This window comes from Dasypus novemcinctus, chromosome 13 (genome assembly GCF_030445035.2).
Source record: "Dasypus novemcinctus isolate mDasNov1 chromosome 13, mDasNov1.1.hap2, whole genome shotgun sequence".
Taxonomy (NCBI): Eukaryota; Metazoa; Chordata; class Mammalia; order Cingulata; family Dasypodidae; genus Dasypus; species Dasypus novemcinctus.
Window position 1 is genome coordinate 93,640,681 of NC_080685.1, and position 22,343 is coordinate 93,663,023.

The window sequence follows — 22,343 nt, forward strand, 5'->3', positions numbered from 1 at the left end:
CTCCTCCTCCTCATTTTTCTGTTTTGTTTTGTTTAATTTCAAGGAGAAAAAAGCCAGTCAATTTCCCTCAAATTTCTCTCAGCATTCTTTTGTAGGCTTTTTCTAGCATATGGAAACAGGTGTTATAGCAGGAGGGAGGATGGGAAAAAGAAAGAAGGGGAACAGAAATCAGAATTAAACAAAAGTGGGGCGGGATGAACAGGGCGGCTTTTTGTTTTGTTTTATTTTTTTTCCCTTTTTCTTAAAAAAAATTAAATAAAGTTTTCATTATTTCCCCAATATACATCAAATGAGTTTTCATGCAAAGCAGCAGTCACAGAGGCAGAACTCTCCCCAGCCTGTGCCTCTAGCTTGAAGAACCACCTGCTTGCCCTTGTTTCTCTCTTGTTCTCACTGTGGACGGATGGAGCTCACGGTCTTTCCCTGCAGGCACCGGCTGGGCTGAAACGTGGCTGGCGTGGGGAGAGGGGCCCTTCCCTCTCCCCGTGATGGGGTCTCAGGGGACAGCAAGCTCTGGGGCCCAATCCCCTCCACTTGTCCTTCCTTCTGAGATTCCCAGTGCGACAGCTTTGACGGGTCCCTCTTCCCAGGACGTGGCGCTCCTCCTCTCAGCTCTCCAGGGACATGGCGCTGATGAGCTGCTCCACCTTGTAGGCCAGCCGCTGTCGCCGGGCCTGCTCGTCTTGCTCTAGGGCCCCGATAAGCTGGAGAACAAAAAGGTGGGATAGACCTCAGATCTCAGCCACCACTTCCCGGAATCTTTCTATCTCCATTCTGCCCTAATGAATATAACTGTAGGAAACATAAACAATTTGAATTTATATATGTATACGTACGCATATGTACGTACATAGGTAGGTTGGGGAATGTGTGTGTGTATAGGCGTGTGTAAAGTGTCTAAAACGATATCTTGTCTATGGGAAGTGCTTTGCAAGTGTTAGCAGCTATCATTATTTTTACTCCGTTGACAGTGGTTATGTTCCAATACAGTGTTGATGCATGACTTATGAATTCTTGGAAGCTGTCCTATTTAATCCTATTTAAAGAGGACCCATAGTAAGGTCCACCTGTCTCTCTGAAATGTAACTGACAGCATCTGCCCGAGGGTAAAGAAGAGTTTGTGTCATTGTCTAAGAAAGAATGAAACTTATCGTACAACACTTTGAACTGAAAAACAATTACATCATTAGCTGTGTTTTCCATTGCGTTAACAGACAATGCGTGAAAGACAATGAACTGCACAAGGAGGCGTTCAATGGATCGGGAGCGGTTGGGCTGCCTTATGAAGGTGTGATAATGCCTTTTGAGCAACTCGGCTTTTGACGCCATGAATGTGTTTTCTAAATTGCCCTCTATTGTTATTTCAGGGCTGAGTCAGGCTTTCCGTGGGAGCGCCTTGCTCTCTGCCTTCGGTTTCTGTCCTTCCAGAGCCCTGCTTACCTCTTCGCTGTACTTGCTGACGTAGGAGTAGATCTCGTTGAGGGCGCTGAGCATGTTGAACTCGGCGGCGTGCAGGCGGGACTGCTCGGCGAGGTAGGCGTTCATGTCCTGGTCACTGATGGCGGGCAGCTTGGTGATGTCTGCGTAGTATCTGCCGTAGACAGGACAGGCCGCTTGATGGGGGACTCGGCAAGCCTCTGCCTACACCTGCGCTGGCCCAGGCCCCCGAGAACACTGGCTGTCCCCAGCTGCTCCTGCCTCCCTGTTTCTTTTCCAGTGTGGCTTCCTCTGGCCTCCAGCATCAGCTGAAGTCGAGGCCTGGGAATTGGTGGCCCTAGGGCTGGAGTTTCTTCTGGAGATCTCATCTAGCTGGGAAGTCCCGGTTGCACACCCCTCTCCAGCCAGAATCCTTGTATTTAAATCCCTGCTTTGCCACCCGCTGGCTGCATGAACTTGAGCAAGTGACTTAGCGTGGCCGAGCCTCAGTTTCCACCTTAGTAAAATGGGGCTAAGGATAACTACCTGCGTCGCAACTCTGTTGGGCATTTTAATGAGGTGATACAGGCAATGTTCTTGTCACAGTGCTAGGTACTTAGAATGTGCTTAAAAAATGGTAATTACAATGATAACTACCTGACTTCCAAGGGCACAAAGTTACCCTTCCTCCCTGCAGCAGGACGTTTGGGGAAGAGAGAAGGAAAGGCGGATGAGGTCCTGAAGGTACTGCCACCATGGTTTGGAGTCCTCGGTCAGCAAAGCGCTCAGGGTGGGGAACGGAGCAGGCGCACGGAGCCCTGGCCTGTCCTGAGTGTGCTACTGACCTCTCTACCCAGCTCTTGTAGCTGGGGATGTCCTTGGCATAGAGCAGCTTGTTGGAGGGCGAGTCCTTGCCCAGCCGGTGTTCTGACGTCGAGCAAGAGTCCATGAAGGTCTGGGCCACCACCGACAGGCAGGCGTCCGTGATGCTGCCCTTGTGGATGTCAAAGACAAACTGGGGGTTCTTGATCACATTCACCCAGAACCGCAGAGGGAGGCTGTGGGAGAGGCAGAGCAGACCTCGAGGATGCCCTCGGCCGAGCCCCCGCTGCTGCCCAGTGACAGTCCTCCCTCCCCCCGACATGGGAAGTCCCCTCTGGGAAGGAAATCGTAGGCAACTGGCCGCTCCAGGGCTGCTAATTGAGCCTAAGCTGTTACTGACCCTGGGAGGAAAGAAGTGGAGCCAGCGTACCCAGTGGGGCGCCGGCCCTGCCCTCTAACAGCTGAGGGGGAGGGCCTCCCCTCCTGGCATTCTTTTCTAAAGGCCTCCATGCCCCCAGGGAAGCTCAAGCCCAAGGGACAGCCACAGCTTTCTCAGCGCTTCAAACAAAGCCCCCCAGGCTCCAGAGTCCCTTCCCAGTGCCCGTGGCCATTGTCCGGCAGCCGCTGCCGGCAGCCCGAGGCGGCATTGCCTCGAAGTGGCACAAAGGGCACCACCTGTGCTCCCCGCCCAGCCGGGATGCCTGAGCCGCTTCCCAGGGCTGGCCTGGCCTGGCCGCCCGAGGAACCGGCTCCCCTGGGGGAAGGCCTTTCAGGGCTCTCCCCAGGGCGTTCTTGTGTCTGGGCAGGGGCAGGAGTGGGGAGGGCAGGGGCAGAGGGAGAGAGAGGAGGGAGGCCATTGTGGGCATCTGGGAAAGACTCACTGGAGCTCAGAGTTTTCCCACCCCAAGAGAAACTGATCTGTAGTTAGGAGACCTCCCTCTGCCATTCGAAGTTTGTAGTGAGAGCAGAGGGAGTTTTTGCTGCTCCTTGGGCCATAAGGAGAATAAGCCTATTTATTCTTCTTCTTCAAAACTAGAACACCTGCTGTTTTTGCTTCCTTTTCCAGCTTTGCCTTCTCTTCCAGCTGTCTTCATGGGCTTTACTCTTTTGGCTTCTTGGTGGACTGAGATGTGTCACCCCAGCTTGTCCTTCCTCTTTAGGGACAGCCCAAAGTCCAGCTTCAGCTGCTGCTCCAGCTCCCCAGCCTCCCTTCCCCCATCCCTTCATCATCTGCTCTTGACTCTCATGGACCCTCAGCTTTCCCAAATGTCTCAGAAGCCCCAGGTGTTGGGAAAGATCAGCTCTCCCCACGCCGAGCCCTTCCACGATACATTCTGCGTACGCTCTGCCATCAGCTGCAAGGGACTTGCTCACCTTCCCGTGACCTGGGGGAGCAGCCTCTGCCAAGGGCTGACCCAGCTCATCAGCTCATCTCAAACCTCAGCCCAGCCCTTCCTCTGGCAGCTGTGGGGGAGCTTCTTATACTCTTTCCTTGGATGTTTGCTATTTGAGGTCTGGATGAGGGAACTCTTCCCCACCACAACTCCAGGAGAGTGTTTTTCTATTGCTTGGGGCTGGCCAGTGCACAGAAGTCACAGAGGCGGGGACAGCCCAGAACTTTCTCTCTAGTTCCCTGAAATCAACCCACCCCCAGTGTGGGCTGGGGATCCTCCAAGGCTAAGACAAACAGCGGTGGCCCAGCTTCTGGAATGCAGATGAAAGGTCTGTCCTGCATTCCAGGCTGCTCTGATCAAAGCTGCAGCATCTGGAGGGCCCAGCGGCCACAGCACCCGGGGAAGGAAGGGCTCGGTGGGGTTGGAGTTTGGTTTTTCCAGAGTGTTTTGCTGGTTGCTAGGACTTTTGATTCTCAGACAACAGCCTGGGCTCATCTGTGGGGGCTCTGCTTTCTGAGACTGCTAGCTGTGTGGCTGCCTGCCCAGCCCCAAGCCTGGACCTAGCCTCTCCCCAGGCTGTGCTCTTCCCCAAAGGAAGAGTGTGGCTCCGGCTTTGCTTGGGCCCCATCTGACCTAAGGCCAGTCTCGAATTGGTCTGTGGTTCAGTTTCAGGGCCCAAGCAGGAAAGTCTCATGCCAGGGGCTCGAGGGAGCCTCCTCTTTAGGAAAGAGAGCTGTGCCTGTCGCACATCCTGCCTGCTGCTTTCAGAATGCTATGGCCTGGGCTAATAAGGTGGCCTTAAGGGATCAAGTTCGCAACAAAATACTTGTAGACGGTGGGCTCAAGTCTGCGGCAGGTGCAAGCTCGGCGGCCGGCATTTCCCCAGAGTGGGCCGACTTCACCAGGGCTTATCTCAGGAAGTGCCTTCGATTCTGTGCCTCTCCCGTGCCTCTCGGAATGCCTGCCTTTGAAGCTCTGCTGTGATTGCTTTGTGCAAGCTCCCCCCTGCTCCCTTTCCCTGAGAATTAACGGTCCCGGAGTCAGGGGAGGCGGCGCTTCCTGGCGAAGGGTCACACCTGAAGTGGCAGAGCGCCAGCAGGGCTCCGGCTGCTGGGCGTGGAGCGAGGCAGGGCCCGCGTGGCGGAGGGAGCCTGGGGGCCAGGTGGCTCTGCAGGGCGCCTGCGCTGCTGCTCTAGGAACCTCGGATTACCCGCCTCGGTAGAGCCACCGCCCTCCCTCCCATCTCCCTTCCTGCCCGGCCCCACCCTCGCAGCTGGTGGCCTCTCCAGGAGGCACCTGCCCCGGTTACCAGTTGCTCTTCCAGGTGTGCCGCACATCTGTGTCGTGGATGCTGTGCCTGTCTGCCTGCTCGTCCAGGAAGTCGAACATGTACTTGATGGCCAGGGGCAGGGCGCTGCCTCGGTGCACAGTGCTGAACAGGGTCTCAAACAGGTCGTCCACGAACTTCTGCAGGGTGCCCTGGGAGAGGGCGGGGGGAGCCTGAGTCAGAGGGCGGCGGCGGGCGGGGTGGCGGGGAGCGGGCGGCACCCCAGATGGTGCCTTGGACCCAGACCGCCTGGGAAATCTGTCTGCTAGATGTGAGGCTGCGCAGACCGAGAGGTGGGATGGAGAAGGGCGCCAGGGGGGTGCTGGGGAGTTGGGGGGACTGAAAGGGCTGCGGATTCCTGGGTAGAACCTCTCCTTCAACCTGCAGCCGTGGGCCACACTAATGCTTATGTCCAGGCCAAGCAGGTGTGGGCTCAGGACGGCTGCCAGGAAGATGGTGAGCGCTGCCGGCCCAGCTCCTGGTGAGCGGTGAATGGAGAGGCGCAGTCTGGAGAGGGTGTCAGAGGACCAGCTGGAGCACTGGGCCTCCTGGCTGGAGTATGGTAGGGCCGGGGAGGGTCTGACAGGAAGGTGTGAAGCGCCGTAACATCTTAGCAGCATTATGGCAAGTGGAGTCTGGAGTATGGGATGCAGGGAAGAGTCTAGATTCTAGTACAACTGGGCACAGCCCTCAACGGCAGGGCTTGGAGCTTCCCTCCACCCAGAGTCCCACAGTGTACAGGTTCCAGGCGTACAAATGTTGGTAAAATGTTGACCCTTCTCTGGTCTTTTGTGGTCCCTCATTGGTACACTGAGCCTACTATACCGATGTAAGGCAAAGCCAACACTTGGGTTGATAGTGTTTCTGTGGCACTTTGGGGAGCAAGTCTGAGAGCTGGAATTTGGAGGCTACTATATTAGGATTTCAGTGTGGTTGGTGGTCGGTGGAGGGAGAGTATTTGAAGTCTAGACTGGCCTGGAAAACATGGGTCACATGATTGCTGTACTTACAGGCACATTTTGTTTTCTGCTAGAGAAGCTGGAAGACAGTGCTAGATTACAGCTTCCACCACCGCCACTGTCTCTTCCATCGACATTTGGGAAGATGGTGAGATGGGATGGGGAAGGGGAAGTTCAGAGCCTCCCCTCGGATTACTGGCAGGACCCAGCCTTTGGGCTTTCCCTCTGACTGTGGCCAGAAACGTGGTAAAAAGAGACAGTGTTGGTGGGGGCTGGATATCCGTCCAGCTCACCTTAGCAGGAACCCCCAATATCTCCCTAGGGGGAAAGGGGGCTCAGAGGTAAGAGAGCGGCAGCTCCAAAGAGCAAAGGCAGTCTTGTGGAAGGAGCAGAGAGCAACAGCGGGCGGATTTGTAGTCCAGGGACCTGGATTACAGCTCACCCGGTGGATCCCCTGAAGGGCTGACCCCAGGATGGGCGTCCCATGCTGTGGAGCAGCCCCCGGAGGCGCCCTCCCTGGCCCGGGCAGAGCAGGCGTTACCTTGGTGGCCAGGAGCCGTGTCAGGTAGATCTCGGACACCATCTTGCTGCCCCGGTCGCCCTCCTTCTGGTCCCCGTGGTCGTGGTTCTTCACCAGATGCCACACCTTGACCCCGCTCTCCAGGTCGGGGGTGATCATGGGGGCCCGGGACCGCAGGCTGTCGGGGCTGCCTGTGTACCTGAAGGAGGAGTCTGGGAGAGAGGCCGCCGGCCCTGAGAACTGGATTCGCCGCCCTTGCTCCGAGAAGCCTTTCAGGATCCTTGCCTGCCTGCTGTGCACACCCAGAATAAACTCCTTTCACTTGGAAGGGGACCCTTGGGACCTCCTCTTGGGTGGATTCTTTTAGGGATCCTTGGTTGGCGGGAAGACAAAGGAGCCGGAAGCCTCTCATAAAAGAGGATTTAGAAAATCTGTGCGTTGGAACCCTCTAGGGAATTTAGGAGCCCTCCTCCACCACCATGCTCCTAGCAATGAATACTCAATCGGTAAAATGTCAACTGGATATTTTCATAGGGGTTTTAATACAAATCTGGATACTAAGGAGCTGTAAGTTGTAATGCTCCCTCTTGGGAGTTTAAAGGGTCCCTTCTTTTTTCTTGGGGCTGAGGGTATGGAATTTCAAAGTCCTTTTTGGAACTGCGGGGCTCAGTCCTGTACGTGTCCTTTACTTTGGCAGCCCAGACCTTAGTGCAGCCGGGAAGCCAGAGAAAGAAAAACAAGAGGGAGTGAAGCACCATAAGAGCGCCCAGGGGCCCGAGCATGCCTCAGTGATGGAAGGTTAGGGGGACCAGACAGCTTATCAGACAGACTGGAACACTTTTGATAGTAAAAGGGGGGGGGGCAGCGCTATTAATTAAGCCAAGCCAATAGATGTAAACTAGGACTGGCCCAGCAAAGTGGGACGTAGGACCCCTCTATCCAGGTGCCTCCCTGGTTCTGGGCCACTCAAAGCCCTTCACCTGCCCTGGGACAGCAGAGGAAGGACACATGGTACCACCTGTGGTCCACAGCTCTGAGAGCACGGGGTGCCCTGGAAATGCCTGGACTCGGGAGGAAGAGACACAAATGAGCAAACTCCTTTGACTTGAGGCCAGGTAGCGGCAAGGGCTTCCTGCTCTTAGAAGGGACAGTGAGTGGTCCCTGACAGGCCACAGAGGATTCCACTCCAGGCTGCCCAGGCGGCCCTGCTCACCATATCTGCTGATGGACGTCCGCGAGATGCTGGCAGAGGCAGGGATGTTGTAGGAGGAAGTCTGTTTGGGGACCAGAGCCACCACCGACCTGTCTGACACCTGAGAAAGGTACAAAAATACAGAGCAGGTGAGGGTAGGGGTCTTGGGAATTTGAATAGTCTAGTACCTCTGGAAGGTTATGGATCAGGAGGTGGGTAGAGAGTGAGGTGTTACTGCTATTTTTTACCTTTTTCTGGATTAGACCTGTACTGTCCAATATGGTAGCTAATTGTCACGTGTGGGGATCAGGCCCTTGAAATGTGGTTAGTACAAACTGAGAGGCACTGCGTCTGAATTGAGATGTGCTCACCCTCACAGCAGATTTTAATGATTTAGAATAGATAAAAGAATATAAACGATCTCAATAATTTTTGTAATTAGTTACATGTTAAAATGATAATTATCTTAGATATGTTTTGTTAAAAATACATGATTAAGGTGAATTTCATCCGTTTATTTCTACTTTTAAAAACCTGGCTAGTAGTTTTTAAATTACTAGCTCCCTCTTGGGAGTTTAAAGGGTCCCTTCTTTCTTGTAAATTACACGTGTGAGTTAAGATTACATCAACCTTGTGAGTTACATACAATTGTTCCCATTTTGCAGATGAAGACACCAAATAGAGAGAGGCTAAGTAAGCTCTTCAAGGTGACACGACGACTGTGTGGCAGAGCCAGGACCTCTAGCCAGGTCTGTCAGGCTCCAGAGCACATGTTCTCCTCATGAGACCCAAATTTGGGATTTAATTTCAAGTCACACTCTGATTTCTCTCTGGCTTGGATTCTACAAGGCCTGGGTCACTATGAGCAGTTTCACCAAAAGGGCAGCTGCTCTCGGGGAGAGAAAGATGGTGTCTTGCCGGTTCTCCGTGAGGAGGACACATCCGTTGGGTGGGGAGAGGGCTGATAAATGAGGAGCCATATTGAAGACATTTGGGGCCATTTTGATTTAAGATTACCCTCCATCCAATAAAAATGGAGAATCCCCAGAATTGTGGCGATCCAATTAAACCCCTAACGCAGAGGGAATAAAACAGCTATAATAATGTTATGGGCCATAAAACATTCCTATTAAACCATTTTTTATTTTAACCATTTTTATGAACTTTATAAGTTTGATTTATAGCTGCACCAGTCATAAAACCATCTTTCTGGGTCTTAAATTGTCAGGCCCTCTCTCCCACCAAAAAAGAATTTAATGTTGGGAAGTCAAACTATAAATGAACATTAGTGCTAACGAGATTCCCTGATAGCCAGTTTTAGTGGTGGTGTTTAATTTTACCCTCCCTATAAATCTGTGGGAGCTGGGGAAGTTTTTTAACATTTCTTTGTTAATTAAGATTATGTAGACTTTCCCTGTAGGAGCTCAAGGACCTTTGACTCTTGGGAGGGTAACAAGAGGGCAATTTTGGGTTGGGGGCCGAGGGGAAATGAACCTCCCACCTCTGCCTTTCAAGGAATTCTTGCACCTGACAGCCCAGAAATGAAACTTGAAAGCCTACTAGCAGCAGAGGCTTTCACTCCCACGAAGAACAGATTACGTTTTCATTTATGGTGACTTGGATGGCCATAGTTCCACTCCATTCCACTGCTGAGCCTCTCTGGTCCTTGGTTTTCTCTCAACCAACAGGCAGTGCAGCCAGTGGTCAAGATGCCCTGTTGGGTGTGAACCCTGGCTCTGCCTCTGGACTCTGAGACTGCAGGAAATTTACATAAAAGCCCTGTGCCTCAGTTCCCTCATTTGTCAATAGGCATGAAAATCCCTTCTCCTCCCTAGGGTTGTCGTGGGGACTGAGGGACTCCATACGTGGAAAGCTGAGCGCGGTGCCTGCTGCCCAGTGGGCATTTGGTAAGTGTTGGCCATTAGTGTTGTTACCATCAGCATCACTGTCTCCCAGAGGGAAGAGTCATTCCTGTTGTCCCCTGTCACTCAGGGCTCGTGTGGGGAAAGTGCCTTGCACTCAGTAAAGCTCAGTAAATATTTGAGGAATGAATGAATACATGAATGATAAATGACATGAGGGAATTGCATGTGCTTTGTATGATGAGCACCCGAAGAACAGAATATTCCATTCTTTTGGCCAGAGGACAGACAGCCCAGTAACAAGCGTTAGGGGCTTCAGAGACAGAGAAGAAGAAAGGCCCAGATCCTGCCCTTCAGAAACTTGCCATTTAGAGCATCAGGGCTATTCTCCTTTGCATTTCCATGCTCAGCTCTAACTGGTTCATTACAAAGGATCCACCACATTAAGCAGGTGAGATGTGCATGGGAGGGAGCAGGGAATTAATGGAAACTGAGAGTTGCCTCATCTGGAGGCGTCTCAGGTACCTCACCTGTTGTTTCTCATCCTTCCAACCACCTTGACATATCAGGGCTGTTAACCCTTTGAGGCAGGAGTTTAGCTACTGCTCCCAAATCTTTCTCTCTTCCTGCTACACCACTCTCACTCCCCCTGGGGTAGAGGTCCAGGCAGCAGGGCACCTGGGGAAGGTGGCCAGAGGGGGAGGGGTGTTTCAGGTATCCCTCTGTGCCCGGGAGGCTCTTGGGGGCCTGGTTGTTGGCAGCTTGGTGGGCGAGAGCCAGCCCACCAGCCCCTCTGCTTACCCGCCTTTGTGAGGTGCAGACACAGGAGGATAGCATTCACTGGGCAGCCCGGTAGGGCCTGGCAGCCTGAGGCACTTCCTCTGCTTGGTTTGATTTCCCTTAGTGTCTCTAATTTCCAGTTCCTATTTTAGTAATTTTCCTGAATCCCAGCCTGCCTACGTCTTCTTAATCTTAGGAAACCCCCGGCAGTGGCTGGCTACCACGGGAGGGCGGGGTTGCGGGGCTGGAGGCCTCCTGGGTCTTCTTTTCCTTTCTGCCCAGGTGTTTGACTGTTCATTCAATGTGTCTGCCTGAGGGCCGCGCACTTTACATCCACACACGACTTTACGGGGCAGGGATCATTTTTAACCCCATTGTGCAGATGAGGAGAAAGAGAGCTTAGGACAGATGCAGGACATTATATATCCTGCCATAACCCACTGCATGGACTGGGAGTATAAACTACAAGGTAAACTATAATCCATGCTGTGTAGCAGTGCTCCAAAATGTATTCACCAAATGCAATGAATGTGCCACACTAATGAAAGAAGTTGCCGATGTGGGAGGGGTGGGGGGTGTGGGGAGTGGGGTATATGGGGACTTCTTATATTTTTTAATGTAACATTTTGTGTGATTCATGTATCTTTAAAATAACAATAATAATAATAAATAAATAAATTCCCCAAAAGGGTCACTAGGAAAAAAAAAAAAGGAGCTTGCTTAGGTCATTTTCTAGGGACGTCAACTAGTAAGTGGCAGGCTGTAAGACCAAAGAAAAGTCTGTTCAATTCCCTACCTCCCCACAACTTCAAGGTGTAAGCTGCGTTTTGAAGATGCCCTGGAGAGAAAGTGGCAGACACCTTTTAGCAGTTGTCCAGTTGGAGAACTTTGCAATATGCACTTTTTTTCTGAAGACTTAGAGATACGCAGACTAGAAATGCCTAGGCCTTACCCCAGTGTGGTTAAATCAGAACCTCTGGGGCTGGGGCCTGGGCACTAACGTTTTTGTAAGTTCCCCAAGGCGATGGCTGAAATCTGGCTCAAGGCTCAGGGAAGAGGAGGAACAGGTGCGCTAAGAAAACACCCTTTTGACTTTTGAGGTCTGCCTGGAGCAGGGGTTCGTAACAAGGGGTCTGTGAGCTTGAATTGAAATAAAAAAAAAACATGATTCTTGTGGGGACCGGTTGGTGAGGGTGGGATATGCTTATTAAATAGTACACAGTAGAGTGTGGACTTAACAGAGGGGTCCATGGTTTTCACCTGCCTGGCAAAGGGGTCCGTGGAACAGAAAAGGTTAAGAAGTCGAGGACCTCACCTGGTAATGCATCAGTGTGTTGAGCCTCTTCCAGTCGCCCTCAATCTTGGTGGTGATGTCCTCGTCTTGCAGCACGACCCTGGCGATCCGGCCTTGGCGCCACTCTGGGGTGGGGGTGGGGTGCAGGCAGCAGCGTGAGAGGGTGGGGGCTAGTAGCCAAGACCCCCTGGCTGTGCCTCCTCTAGAGACCTGGGACACCTGGCTCCCCCACGCTGATGGCCACGATGGAGTTTAGAGGCAGTGCTCGGGAAGAGGCATCCAGCGCCCCCTGCCCCCAGCCCTACCGCCAGGAAGGGCCTATGCAGGGCAGGGCTTCCCGCCTGCCCATCCCATCCCACGGCGAGCGCCCTCCTGCTTTTCCACGCCGGGACCCCCGCTCTCCAAGGCCAGGCCTCCTACCCAGGTCCATGTCAACAGCCCTCGGCCGCTGAGAGTAGGGCACGTTCTTATACACGGCATCCAGGATCTTCTCCTTGACCTGGGTGATGGTGTCACAGTTTAACACCTTCACGGGGATCTCCGGACTGTTCTCGTTGTCAGGGTTGACACAGTTCAGGATCTAAAAGTGCGTGATAGCGGGTAAGTGGGATGGCAGTGGAAGGAGCAGTGTGAGGGGGAGGGATCAAGGTCTCAGAATCATCTCTTGCCAAGGTTCACCCTCCTTGCCCGAGAAATGAGGGTGCCTCTGTGGTCTGTGCCTCCGTTTCTCTCGTCATCCTGCCACCTGCTAAGTGAGAACTGAGTTGCCATTTCCACCCCTTTCCAGGGAAGCAGGACCATCATTCCTAGCTCCCTCAGGCTCAAGGGACATGAATAATCCTGCAATGAGGTACCCTTGGGAATTACAGGCTGCCTTCACATATCCTCCTCGCCTCTGCTTTAGGAGTCAGCACATTCCCAGTCTTTCCCGCAATACTAATTACCCCATACCTAATGGCGGGTGATAGAATTGTCCCTTAATATTATCTCAGGTGAACTGAAGTACAGAGAGCTCTTTGGGTTCACCAAACGAGATGGGGTGAGGAATCCCCTGCTGGGACACCCAAATCAGCTGTGCCCTTGGACTTGCCCCGACTGGTGTCCCAGCCTCTTTCTCAGTCCCCTCAGCCCGCCCCCGTGGTCAGGTGGCAGAGCGCAGCTCCCGGGCAGGAAGCACATGCGCCAACCCCCGAGCTTCCGGGCGACTCACCAGGGTCTTGTACTCAATCTGCTGCCGGATGAGCTTGTCCTCGCTGAGGGAGTAGCGGGCCTCGCCCGTGATGGCGTCGATGGGGCCCTTCTCCATCTGCTGCTTGATGGCGCAGTACAGCATGAAGAGCGGCTCCCCGGCACACTCCTGCGGGCGCGGGCGGCGTGGGGTGGGTGTGGGCGGCGTGGGGTGGGCGCGGGCGCCTGGCTGCCAGGCTCGCCCGCCCTCCCCCTCCTAGCCTGAGACGCTTCGTGGAGCCCAGGGCCGAGGGGACTGAGCCTTAGCAAGGCTCGCTTGGCTGGGAGGCAAGGTAGGATCCTGTTTCTGAGGTTTGGGGTCCCCAGGCAGACCTGATGGCCAGGCTCAGGGGAGCAACCCGCCCCCCGCATCTTCCTTTCCACTCCAGGCCCCATCTCGCTCCCGTCCTCACCTTCAGGAACTTGTGCAGGAGGAAGGCAAACCAATTGGTCAGCATCTTCTCAGCCACGGACTCCGTCCTGGGGAAGGGAGGAGGGCGGTTCTGTATGGAGGGGTCTCGGCGGCAGGGCCTGGCTTGTCGTGGGAGCCTCGGCCCAGGAGGACAGGGCATGAGAGAGCACAGGGCTGCAGGCGGGACAGCTGGACCCTAACCCAGCGCTGCCGGTGAGGGGAGGTGTGGCCTGGGGCCGGCGCCACCTTCTTTCTGGGCCCCGGTTGCCTGGGTAGAATGAGGGGCAGGACCTTGCATGCCTGACGGTCTGTGGTGCCATGAACTGCTTTGGCTCCTTCTGGAGATCTGGAGACAGAGGCACTGAGTGTCCCGTCTCACATACTACTTCGCCTTACTCCCTTCTGGCAATGAGAAGAGGGTTGGGGTGCTCCCTGGGGCTCCTTGCATGCCTGACTCTTGGCTTTCCATTGCTGAAAGCGCCCCAGTCAGAGATGGGGTGGGGGCTTCTGTCCCCCACCCTCCCACCCCTGCAGCTGCTCAGAAGCAGACAATGGGGGTTTAGACCCTGCCTCTGTCACTTACTGGCTGTGTGATGCTGGGTGAATCATTTAATCTCTCTGGATTCTGTTTCCGCATCTTTAAACAGGGGCAATAGTAATAATATTGACCCCACGGGGTTGTAAGGATTGAATGAGTTATGTAAAGTGCTAAGAATAGCACCTGGTACCCCGCAGCGCCAGGTAAGTATGAGCAGCTTGCAATTGTTGAGCTGACAAGGGATCTGCTTCTGCCAGCGCTGCCCCTCCCTCTCTTTCCCCATCCCATTGTGGGGCTGCAGAGCTGGGGGCTTGGGAAGGAACAAAGCAGCGATGACAGACCCTTAGTGAGGGGGATGCCGGAGGGGTATTTTAACTTCTGCACGTGGTGCAAATTATACCCTCTGGATGCAGTACATCCCAGGCATTTGCCAGGGCTGCTCAACAGTCTGGCCTGGGAGAGAATGACAAAGGCAGAAGAAATTGTAGCTTTCTCCCCTGGCCCCTCCCAGCTCCCTCTCCCTGCATTGTGCCCGAGATTAGCTCTAATTTAAATACAACAGTTCTTAATGAGAGTTTCTAGTGCTCAGATTGGCAGGATGGGGGCTCAGCGCAAAGCCATCCTTCCTGCCTCTTCGCCCCACGTGGGGCCCTTCCTAGAAGCCTCAAGGGGAGGGGCATGAGGTTGAGGTGGGGCTTTCCAATCCCTGCGGCCTCGAGGTGCTCCAAAGCCTCCAGAGAGGGTGGGCCCAGGGGATGCTGGGGTTGCCAGCTCTCCCCTTCCGTGGCAGTGTGTGCGTGTGTGTGCGCGTGCGCACGTGGTGGGTGCTGATGACTCAGATCCAGGAAGCTGGGCACGGAAGGGGCAGGTAGCACCACGTCTCTACCCAGTGCTGGGCAACAGAACTTTCTGCAATGATATGGGCGTATTCTTCATCTGTGCTGTCCAGTACAGCGGCCACTAGCCACGCCAGGCTAGTGCGATGAAGAAACTGAACTTTTAATTGGGTTTCCTTTTGATGACTAGCCATACGTGGCCAGTGGCTACCACATTGGACAGTATAGCTCTAGAAGTAGGGTGACTGCCAGGTGGCTGTTATTATTTGCATTTTGTGGATAAGGAAACTAAATATCAGGGAAGTCAAGTGACTGGCCCAAGATCACAAAAACAGCAGGGGGCAGAGCTGGGGTCCAAGCTGAGATCTGAACAGGGACCTGGGCTTCTCTACCTCACTCATGGGGCTTCAGGCACTGCGCCGTCTCCCTGGGCCAAGGGAAGATCAGATTCCCCTCTGGGGGAGACCCCCCGACCCAGGCTGTTTTGCAAGGATGTCATTTCTGGGCAAGGGGAGCCTAACTGAGGCCCATGGTGCTAGCTTCCTTCCCTGCTCCTGGTTGCCCCGTCTGGAGACCGTCCCCCTCGCCGCAGGCCAGACCTGCGGAGGAGCAGCTTGGGGTGGTTCTTGTTCTCCAGGTTCTTCTCGATGAGGTCGGAGAGCAGCTGCTTGAGGACGTCGGTGGCGTACTCCAGGCGGCCCTGCAGGCCGGTCATGATGAGCGAGGCCACGTTGCCGCGGTCGCGCATGGAGAAGCTCCGCTGCAGCTCCAGCGTGCGGATGAAGGTGAGCAGGAACACCTTGTTGTTGAGGAGCTGCGCGAAGAGCTTCAGGGCCTTCTCCACGTGCTGCTGCCCGTTGCCCTGCACCTGATGGGGCGGGAGGGGACCCAAGCCCTCAGAGGACAGGCTGCTGACCTCCCGCCCCGGGCTCTCTCCGGAGCTCAGACCCGCTGCAGGATACCTAAGACCACCCCACCCCGACCGCCCCACCCGAGGTGCCGTAGGGATGGCCAGGCGCCCAGGGGGTTCCCGTCTGCCCCAACTCCCGTGGGCTGGGAGAGGACGCGGTCTGATGTTCACCTCATCAGACTTGCTCAGCTCACTAGTCTACCCTTATTCTCCTCCGCCCCGATTTATTATCTGTAGTAAAACAAATGCACAAATGAATAATCAAGCCTCACGCAACCCTATGCCTTTCTCTGAGCCACCTCAAATCCGTTGTGGATTGAGGCAGGTTCTTGGTTAATTAGTGCAGTTGTTAATCAGAAAACCACACAGTGAGCCTTGCACCGGAATCAGCACGCAGAGCCTGGGTGCCCCTCTTGTCCGGGTCCTCCCCCATCAGAACGACTTCTGCTGCCGCAAGGAGAGAACTGTCTCTGCCCTCCTCGCTCCTGCACTAAGGCGGGGCCGCTGCGCACCCTGTGGCTCTCCCTCGGGCCCCGGGCCCTGCACCCCTGCTCGGCGCTCGGGCGTCACCTCCAGCTCCCGCAGCACGGGGTGGTCCTCGATGCCCGGGAACAGGACTCGCATGGCGTAGGTCCGGTAGTCCAGGTAGGGGATTCCGGAGCGGTCCAGGTCGCTGGTCAGCTCATTGATGTCTGTCTGGAGCTCGGCAAAAGCTGGGGAGTGCAGAGGAGACGGGGGGGGGGGGGGCTCAGGTGGGGAACCCCAAGCCGAGAAGGCGAAAGGTGGTGGAAAAGGGTGATGGAGGCGGGAGGGAGGGCCCTGGGATGGAGAGGGTGTTAGGGTGAAAGGGCCTTGGGGTGAGAGGGCGTCTCTCTAGGTATCTCCAGGCTGCCTTTTTCAGGAGACGGGAATAGGGATGATTTTTATATTATTTTCTTCTTTTTACTTATCCATAATTTTGCATTCTTTTCTATATATTAGAAGTGTAGTTAAAACAAAGAAAAACGAAAAACACCATGACTGGATCATTCCATAAAAATCCTGCGGGTACTGGAACAGGCGAGCCACAGAGGCTAAGGGGATAAAGCAAAGACCAGAACATGCAGCTTTGCTCCCCATTTTCAAGCAAGAGAATAACCCAAGATGCAAAAGCCTTGGGGGGATCCTGGCCATCAGAGCCTTGGCCTCCAGGGGAGTCTGCACTTAGGGCAGCAGAGGTTTCATCCTGGTGGCAGGTCTGTCTCCTGGTGCCCCCCCTCGGCCTCCTCACCAGCCCTGGCGCCTGGAAGGGCCTTTGCCCCACCTTTCCCCAGCCCAGCTCTTCCTGCTGTCCAGGAGAGGGCTTGTTGGTGATCTTGATGTTTGCAGAAAAAGGAGTAATTGAGATGTTTAGCAAGAGAACCCGCTGGGTCCTCGGCCCGAGAGGACGCCAGGTTCCCCCGTCACCTGGTGGCTGTGGCTGCATGGGAGATGGAACACAGCACAATCTCCACTCCCACACACAGCCACAGCCCAGGACGCCTGCTGGCCATGGCCTTCCGAGCAGCGCAGCCTCTAGCACTGATGGAAAACAAACCCTGGGGAAGGTGGTGACACAGAGAGGTGAAGGGCTGCTGCATCCACTCACTACAGGGATGGCTGTGCAAAATCCAGGAGCCGGACCCCCTTGTGTGGGGGGATCTAGATAATAGGGCCCAGGAGGCTCTCACTGTGGGGAAACTGAGGCCCTGAGGGGGACAAGAAGTTGGCTAGATTATGGGATGAGTCCAGGCAGAAGTGGGAGCAGACTGATGTGCTCAGGCCTGGGTCCCTTCTTGCATGGTGAGCATTCTTAATAGGACTCCTTTGATCTAAGGGCAAAAGAAGTTTCTGGGAATATAAGGGTCAAAGTGGAGAGTAATGGCTTGGGATGGGAGGGATGGAAGTGGAGGTCAGAGTGCTTTGTGGAGAGGCTGTAAAGGGAGCAGGGGCCAGGAAGAGAGCGAGTGCCTCCACTTACCTTCCTTACACTCCAGGGCCACGCGGGACTCCAGGTTGTCCATCTGCATTTGGAGCCGCTTGAGAGTGAGGTCATTCTCACGAGACTTCCGTTTGTAGGCGATGAGGACGATGATGACGATGATGAGGAGGAGGCTGCCGCCCGCCGCAATGCTGACGATGGCTGGCAGGGTCAGCAAGCTGTCTGAGATCACACTCACCGAGCCAGGGGAGAACACCATCCCGCCCACGTGAACCTGTGCATTGTACACACACAGACACAGGGGGATGCACACGGGTGTAGAGCCCTGGCATGCCATCAGATCCTGACAGCTCCGTGGAGGACAGTATGGGCCACAACCACATAGTGAGGCCTGGGCTGCAAAACAACTTCCTGCTTAGTATCTGCCTTCCTTTTCTTGTGTTCTCAACTTCTCCTCATTTTAATACAGGGCGTGGGGATGAGAAGACACGGGGGAGGTGAGTCAGGCAACGAGGCAAAAAGGAATAGTCTTCCCTGGAGGAGGGATCCTTTCTTTTTAACAGATCCTGCATGCATGCTGAGGAGAGGAGGAAGTAAGGAAAAGAAAGTCACTCACCATGACCTTGTGCTGCCCCGTGAGGTTGGGAGGCTCACAGAGGAGCTGTGTCTCGGACACGGTGACAGCGCAAGGGGTCTCTCCAATCAGCACCGTGTAGTTGAGTTTCGCACCTCCGGAGGCAGGAGGGCAGAGGTTTTTGCCCTGTAGGTAACAGTAATCTTAATAGGAATAGTTGACACAGGCTCACAGAAGTTAATTGCCTATTTAAAAAGAGACTAAGGAGACTGGGCAGGACAGCAGTACAAAAACCAATAAATAACTCCATCAGTATTTTTTGTAAGGGACTTCTAAGAGCCAGGATGCGGAGAGAAAGAGAGAATGGGAAGGGAGCAAGCGAGCGGGAAAGCGAGGAAGCGGGGACAAAACACTGAGCAAGGGAAACGAGGGGAGGATACATGGGATATAGATGGAAGTGGCTGAATAACATAACACTGGGGTGGGTAGTTCCAGGCAACTGTCACCTCTTGAAATAGGTGAGCAGTTACGATGGTCATGGAAGTGGTCAGTAAAAGGAAACGGCTGCTCCTAACTCAGGGCAGCACTTGTAGTTCCCAAAGCTCATGAGAACAAACAGAAACATTCTAAAGCATTTCTCAAGGATCCCAAGGGCAAGATATATTGCTCGGTGGGTCAATATCTATAAACAACATCCTTTTATAGGAAGATGACAGCTTTGGGAATCCGTGTGTGCAGGAATGAGGACAAGAAGGAAAGGCCAGGTGGGAGGAGGGTCTCTGTACCCAGACGGCCCGTGGCAGCCCCCGCTCAGCGCACATTCCTACCTTCAGAATGATGGGCGATCCCGGCTTTTGATCCAAGACTCCAGTCGGGCTGAGCAGCTCAAACGTGGGGTTGGGGTAGTAGATGAACTTGGTGTCGTTGTAAATCAGCAAGGACTGGACGTTGTTAAAGACGAATCCAAACTCGTCTGGCCGCTCCACGGTGTCCAGGCCGGGCCGATAGTCCGTGGTCAGGGAGGGCGCCAGGCAGGTCAGGGTGGTTGTGTTGACAATTTTACATACCTGCAAGGGCCAGAGCACACGCGCTCAATGCCGAGCGGCTGGCGCCTGGGCTCGCGCCATGTGCCTGCTTCTGCCTGGCATCATCAGGTGGCTTGTGCATCGTCTTCATTATACGGTGAGCCCCTGGCGGCAAGGGCTGAGAGTGCCGTGCACGCTAATCGCATCCACCCAGCCCTTGTCGATTCATTCACCAGCACCTTTGGAGTCTCTCCATGCTGGGAGGTAGGGCTCTCCTAGTGTCCCAGCACCACTGTCTACAGGGGGGACACAGGACCGAACAAGCAACACGATATGGTTCTGGCGGAGAGCCTGGGACATTCGTGCAAGCATGACTGCGAGACGTGCACTGGCGGGGACGTGCGAGGTGCTACGGGAGTGTCTGGGTGTGCGTGCAAGTGCCGCGAGACAGGGTGGGGCTGCCACACGGAAGTTTTCCCTTGAGAGATATGAAATGAAATTTCCTCTTCAGATGGCAGCTAGAGGAAGAGAGTGAGGGGTAGGGGAGCACGTCCCAGGCAGTGGGAACCAGGGGTCAAGGGCTGTGGGTGAGCTCAGCTACTACCCCTATGCGGCATCTAAGCTGCTCAGCCTACCAGAGTCTTGGATCAAAAGCCAGGAATGTTTGAGTTAAAAATAAGCCGAAAGAGGGTAGGGAATATGTGTGTGTGCACGCGTGTGTGTCTGTGTGTAGTGGGGAGCAAGATGTGGTGTGAGGTGAGCACTTTGCCCAGCAAATAGTAGGGGTTCAGTCAAGGCTTATGGAGTAAATTTATCAATAAAAAGAAATCCTGCAACACTTTAAATGCTTTACCCAAGATCTCTCTCCTCTCCTCTACCCAAGTGCCCCTACCCCTGTACTGGGGTATAACTGTGGTATTGACCCTGAGTTCCTGATGTCCATTTTTCCTTGCTGGACTTTGGTCTCCCAACTGAAATCCTAGCTGGCTGACCTTGGTAAGCACGTGTGGTGCCTTTCTCTCCTCTTTTGTTTTTTGTTCTGTGGCTGACCGAGGCAGAAGCTAGCCTGAAGCAACCACAACGGGATCCAGGTCCAGCCTGGGAAGAAACCCCAGGCGCCCTCTTCTCCTGGCTCCCCCCTGGCAGTGCTTGGCTTCAGCTATGGGAACCTTGGTGTCCAGCAATGGCCAAAGCCAGCTGTGAGGGCTTGGACCGCTCAAGTACATTCTTTCCTGGCAGGCCCACACATTTGTGTGTCTGGCCAAGACGCACACACACACAGTCTTCACGCTCAGAACAAAACAGAACAACACCATGGGTGAAATTGCATTAGAAAACAAAAAAGCTAAGACTTGCACAGAAATTATGCCAGAGCTTCAAGTCCAAGTCTTTGCCCTGTCTTTCCAGAGGGAGTTGAAGAATTTAAACAAAAAGGCTCCCCACAGACCTCAGGCTGTGTTAGGGGTCAGAACCCGTCTCATCTCACAGTTCAGCACCCCTTAGGAACCTAATGTCCCTTCCGTGTCCCAGCTGGGGACACTGAGCACAGAGAGCCGCAGTCAAATGGGCAGAGTGAGCCAGGGGAGTCACCGACCCTGGGCTCGGTGGAGAAGACACCAGCCTCGGCGTGGCTCCTCACGCCCGCCCCCCGCCTCCTCCCTCCCTGCTCTGCTCCAGTTCTCCCAGCCTGCGCTTTTCTATGAATAAGCAAATCACTCCAAAACAAGCAGACTCTGTTTGCTTCCTGCCCGGTGCTGCATCGGCACTTTGTTTGCCAAACATTCCTCCGGGTTTTGTGGCCTTGGGCTTGGCCCTCCTCATTGCCCACTAGGGCTGCTCCAAAACCCAGGGAAAAGGGGCAGCCCCAGGTGGCAGAGGGCGAAAAGGGGCCGGGGCGGGGGGGCAGGGGCAGCGTGCTTCTTTCCCTCCGCTCCCTGAAGAGGAGGGCAGAGCGTGTGAGCTGCTCCTTCTGGAGCTTGATGGAAAACATGCATGACCACCTGCATTTCCTCCAGAGAGCAGCCTTCAGAGCCCGGGCCGGTCACTATCGAAGCTGAGGGTCCCCCACTCTTGATAGGGAGGAACTACTTTTTACTTCCTTGAAACATTCGAATTCCAGGTGGATGGGAGTGAGGCAACTGCGGGAGAGACGGCCGCCCAATTCTGTGTATGAGTCTGGGGGAGGAGAGAGGGCCCCGGGGACCCAAACCTCGTTGGACGGGTGTGAGTTGGGGGACAGGCCCGGCCCAGTCTTCTTTGCAAACAGCTTCCCAAGGAAGGAAGCTGCAGCCTTGGGGGTCTACCTCGTCAGTTATGGACGCGCACTCCAAAATTTCCTCCTTGTAATTTATGTTTGGAGGTATTTTGTCCTGCCTGGGAGTGAGCTCAGCATTCCTGCTCCCACATGGCTCCCCACTCCACTCCACATTGGCCCTGGGGTTTAACAGAGAGGAGGTGGCCCGCGGGCTCCCGAGAGCTTGAACTCTCTCACCCCCCGATCAAGCTCTAGATTTGGGATCAGGGGCACGTGCTCCCCTAGCCCGGGGAGCTGTGGCCACGGTGGGTGCTGGAGGTGTGGCGCAGGCGCCCCGGGTCTGGGGCGTGATGGTGGCCGCCAGCCCCACAGCATCTCGTGTGGCCTAGCTAGGAAGGGTCTGGATGCTCGAGGTCGAGGCTGGCTCTGCCCCCAGCTGCCTTTGTGATTAGGGGTGAGTCATTTCTCCTTTCTGGCTCTTAGTTTCCTCAGCTGCACAATGAGGAAATGGAGCTAGCGTCCCAGCACTGTCATTTCTGTGCATTTCTGTGTTTCCTAAGGAAACCCCAAGCATGTTGGAAATGCATCAGGTGCAAGAGGACACGGATCACACCATCTTCCGCATCTCTTTCTCAGCTCAGTTAATCTCCTGAAGGTCAAATCAGTAATCACAGTAATTCATATGAGAAATAATGTCCATAACAGCATCTTCTGGACTGTAATTGTGAATATAATAATGTTTCAGGAAATATTGACTGACAGAGGCGAGAGAGAGCCAGTAGGAGAAACTAAAAAATTTAGGACAACATATCAGACACTTCACTCTTACGATAAAGAACAGCAGGGTATGGCTACTCGGTGGTAGATTACTGCTTTCAGTCCAGGAATGTCTGAATCTGGGGCCAGGATTTTGTCAGCCTTCCCACCCTGCTGCTCATTGGATCCCACACTGAACATGCCATTAAAACAGGAGACCTTTCATGCCATTAAAACAGGAGACCTTTCATGCCTCATCATAAGTTTAGAAGCCCGTATTTTCAC

The 22,343-nt window shown here is 54.3% G+C and overlaps 1 protein-coding gene across 1 annotated transcript in view; it reads right to left on the reverse strand.

Annotated features, from left to right (window-relative positions):
* Nucleotides 1–205: 205 nt before the first annotated feature.
* Nucleotides 206–22,343, reverse strand: part of PLXNA2 (plexin A2) — a 210,089-nt gene continuing 187,951 nt past the window's right edge. The window contains exons 18-32 of the mRNA XM_058275132.2: nt 18,851–19,090; nt 18,066–18,209; nt 17,489–17,723; nt 16,060–16,202; nt 15,179–15,447; nt 13,207–13,273; nt 12,777–12,923; nt 11,987–12,146; nt 11,588–11,691; nt 7,652–7,751; nt 6,460–6,650; nt 4,942–5,111; nt 2,262–2,474; nt 1,441–1,591; nt 206–704 (exon numbers count right to left, since the gene is read on the reverse strand). Coding sequence (XP_058131115.1) covers nt 609–704; nt 1,441–1,591; nt 2,262–2,474; nt 4,942–5,111; nt 6,460–6,650; nt 7,652–7,751; nt 11,588–11,691; nt 11,987–12,146; nt 12,777–12,923; nt 13,207–13,273; nt 15,179–15,447; nt 16,060–16,202; nt 17,489–17,723; nt 18,066–18,209; nt 18,851–19,090 — 2,430 coding nt within the window. The 3' untranslated portion in view covers nt 206–608. The remainder of the gene's footprint in view (nt 705–1,440; nt 1,592–2,261; nt 2,475–4,941; nt 5,112–6,459; nt 6,651–7,651; nt 7,752–11,587; nt 11,692–11,986; nt 12,147–12,776; nt 12,924–13,206; nt 13,274–15,178; nt 15,448–16,059; nt 16,203–17,488; nt 17,724–18,065; nt 18,210–18,850; nt 19,091–22,343) is intronic.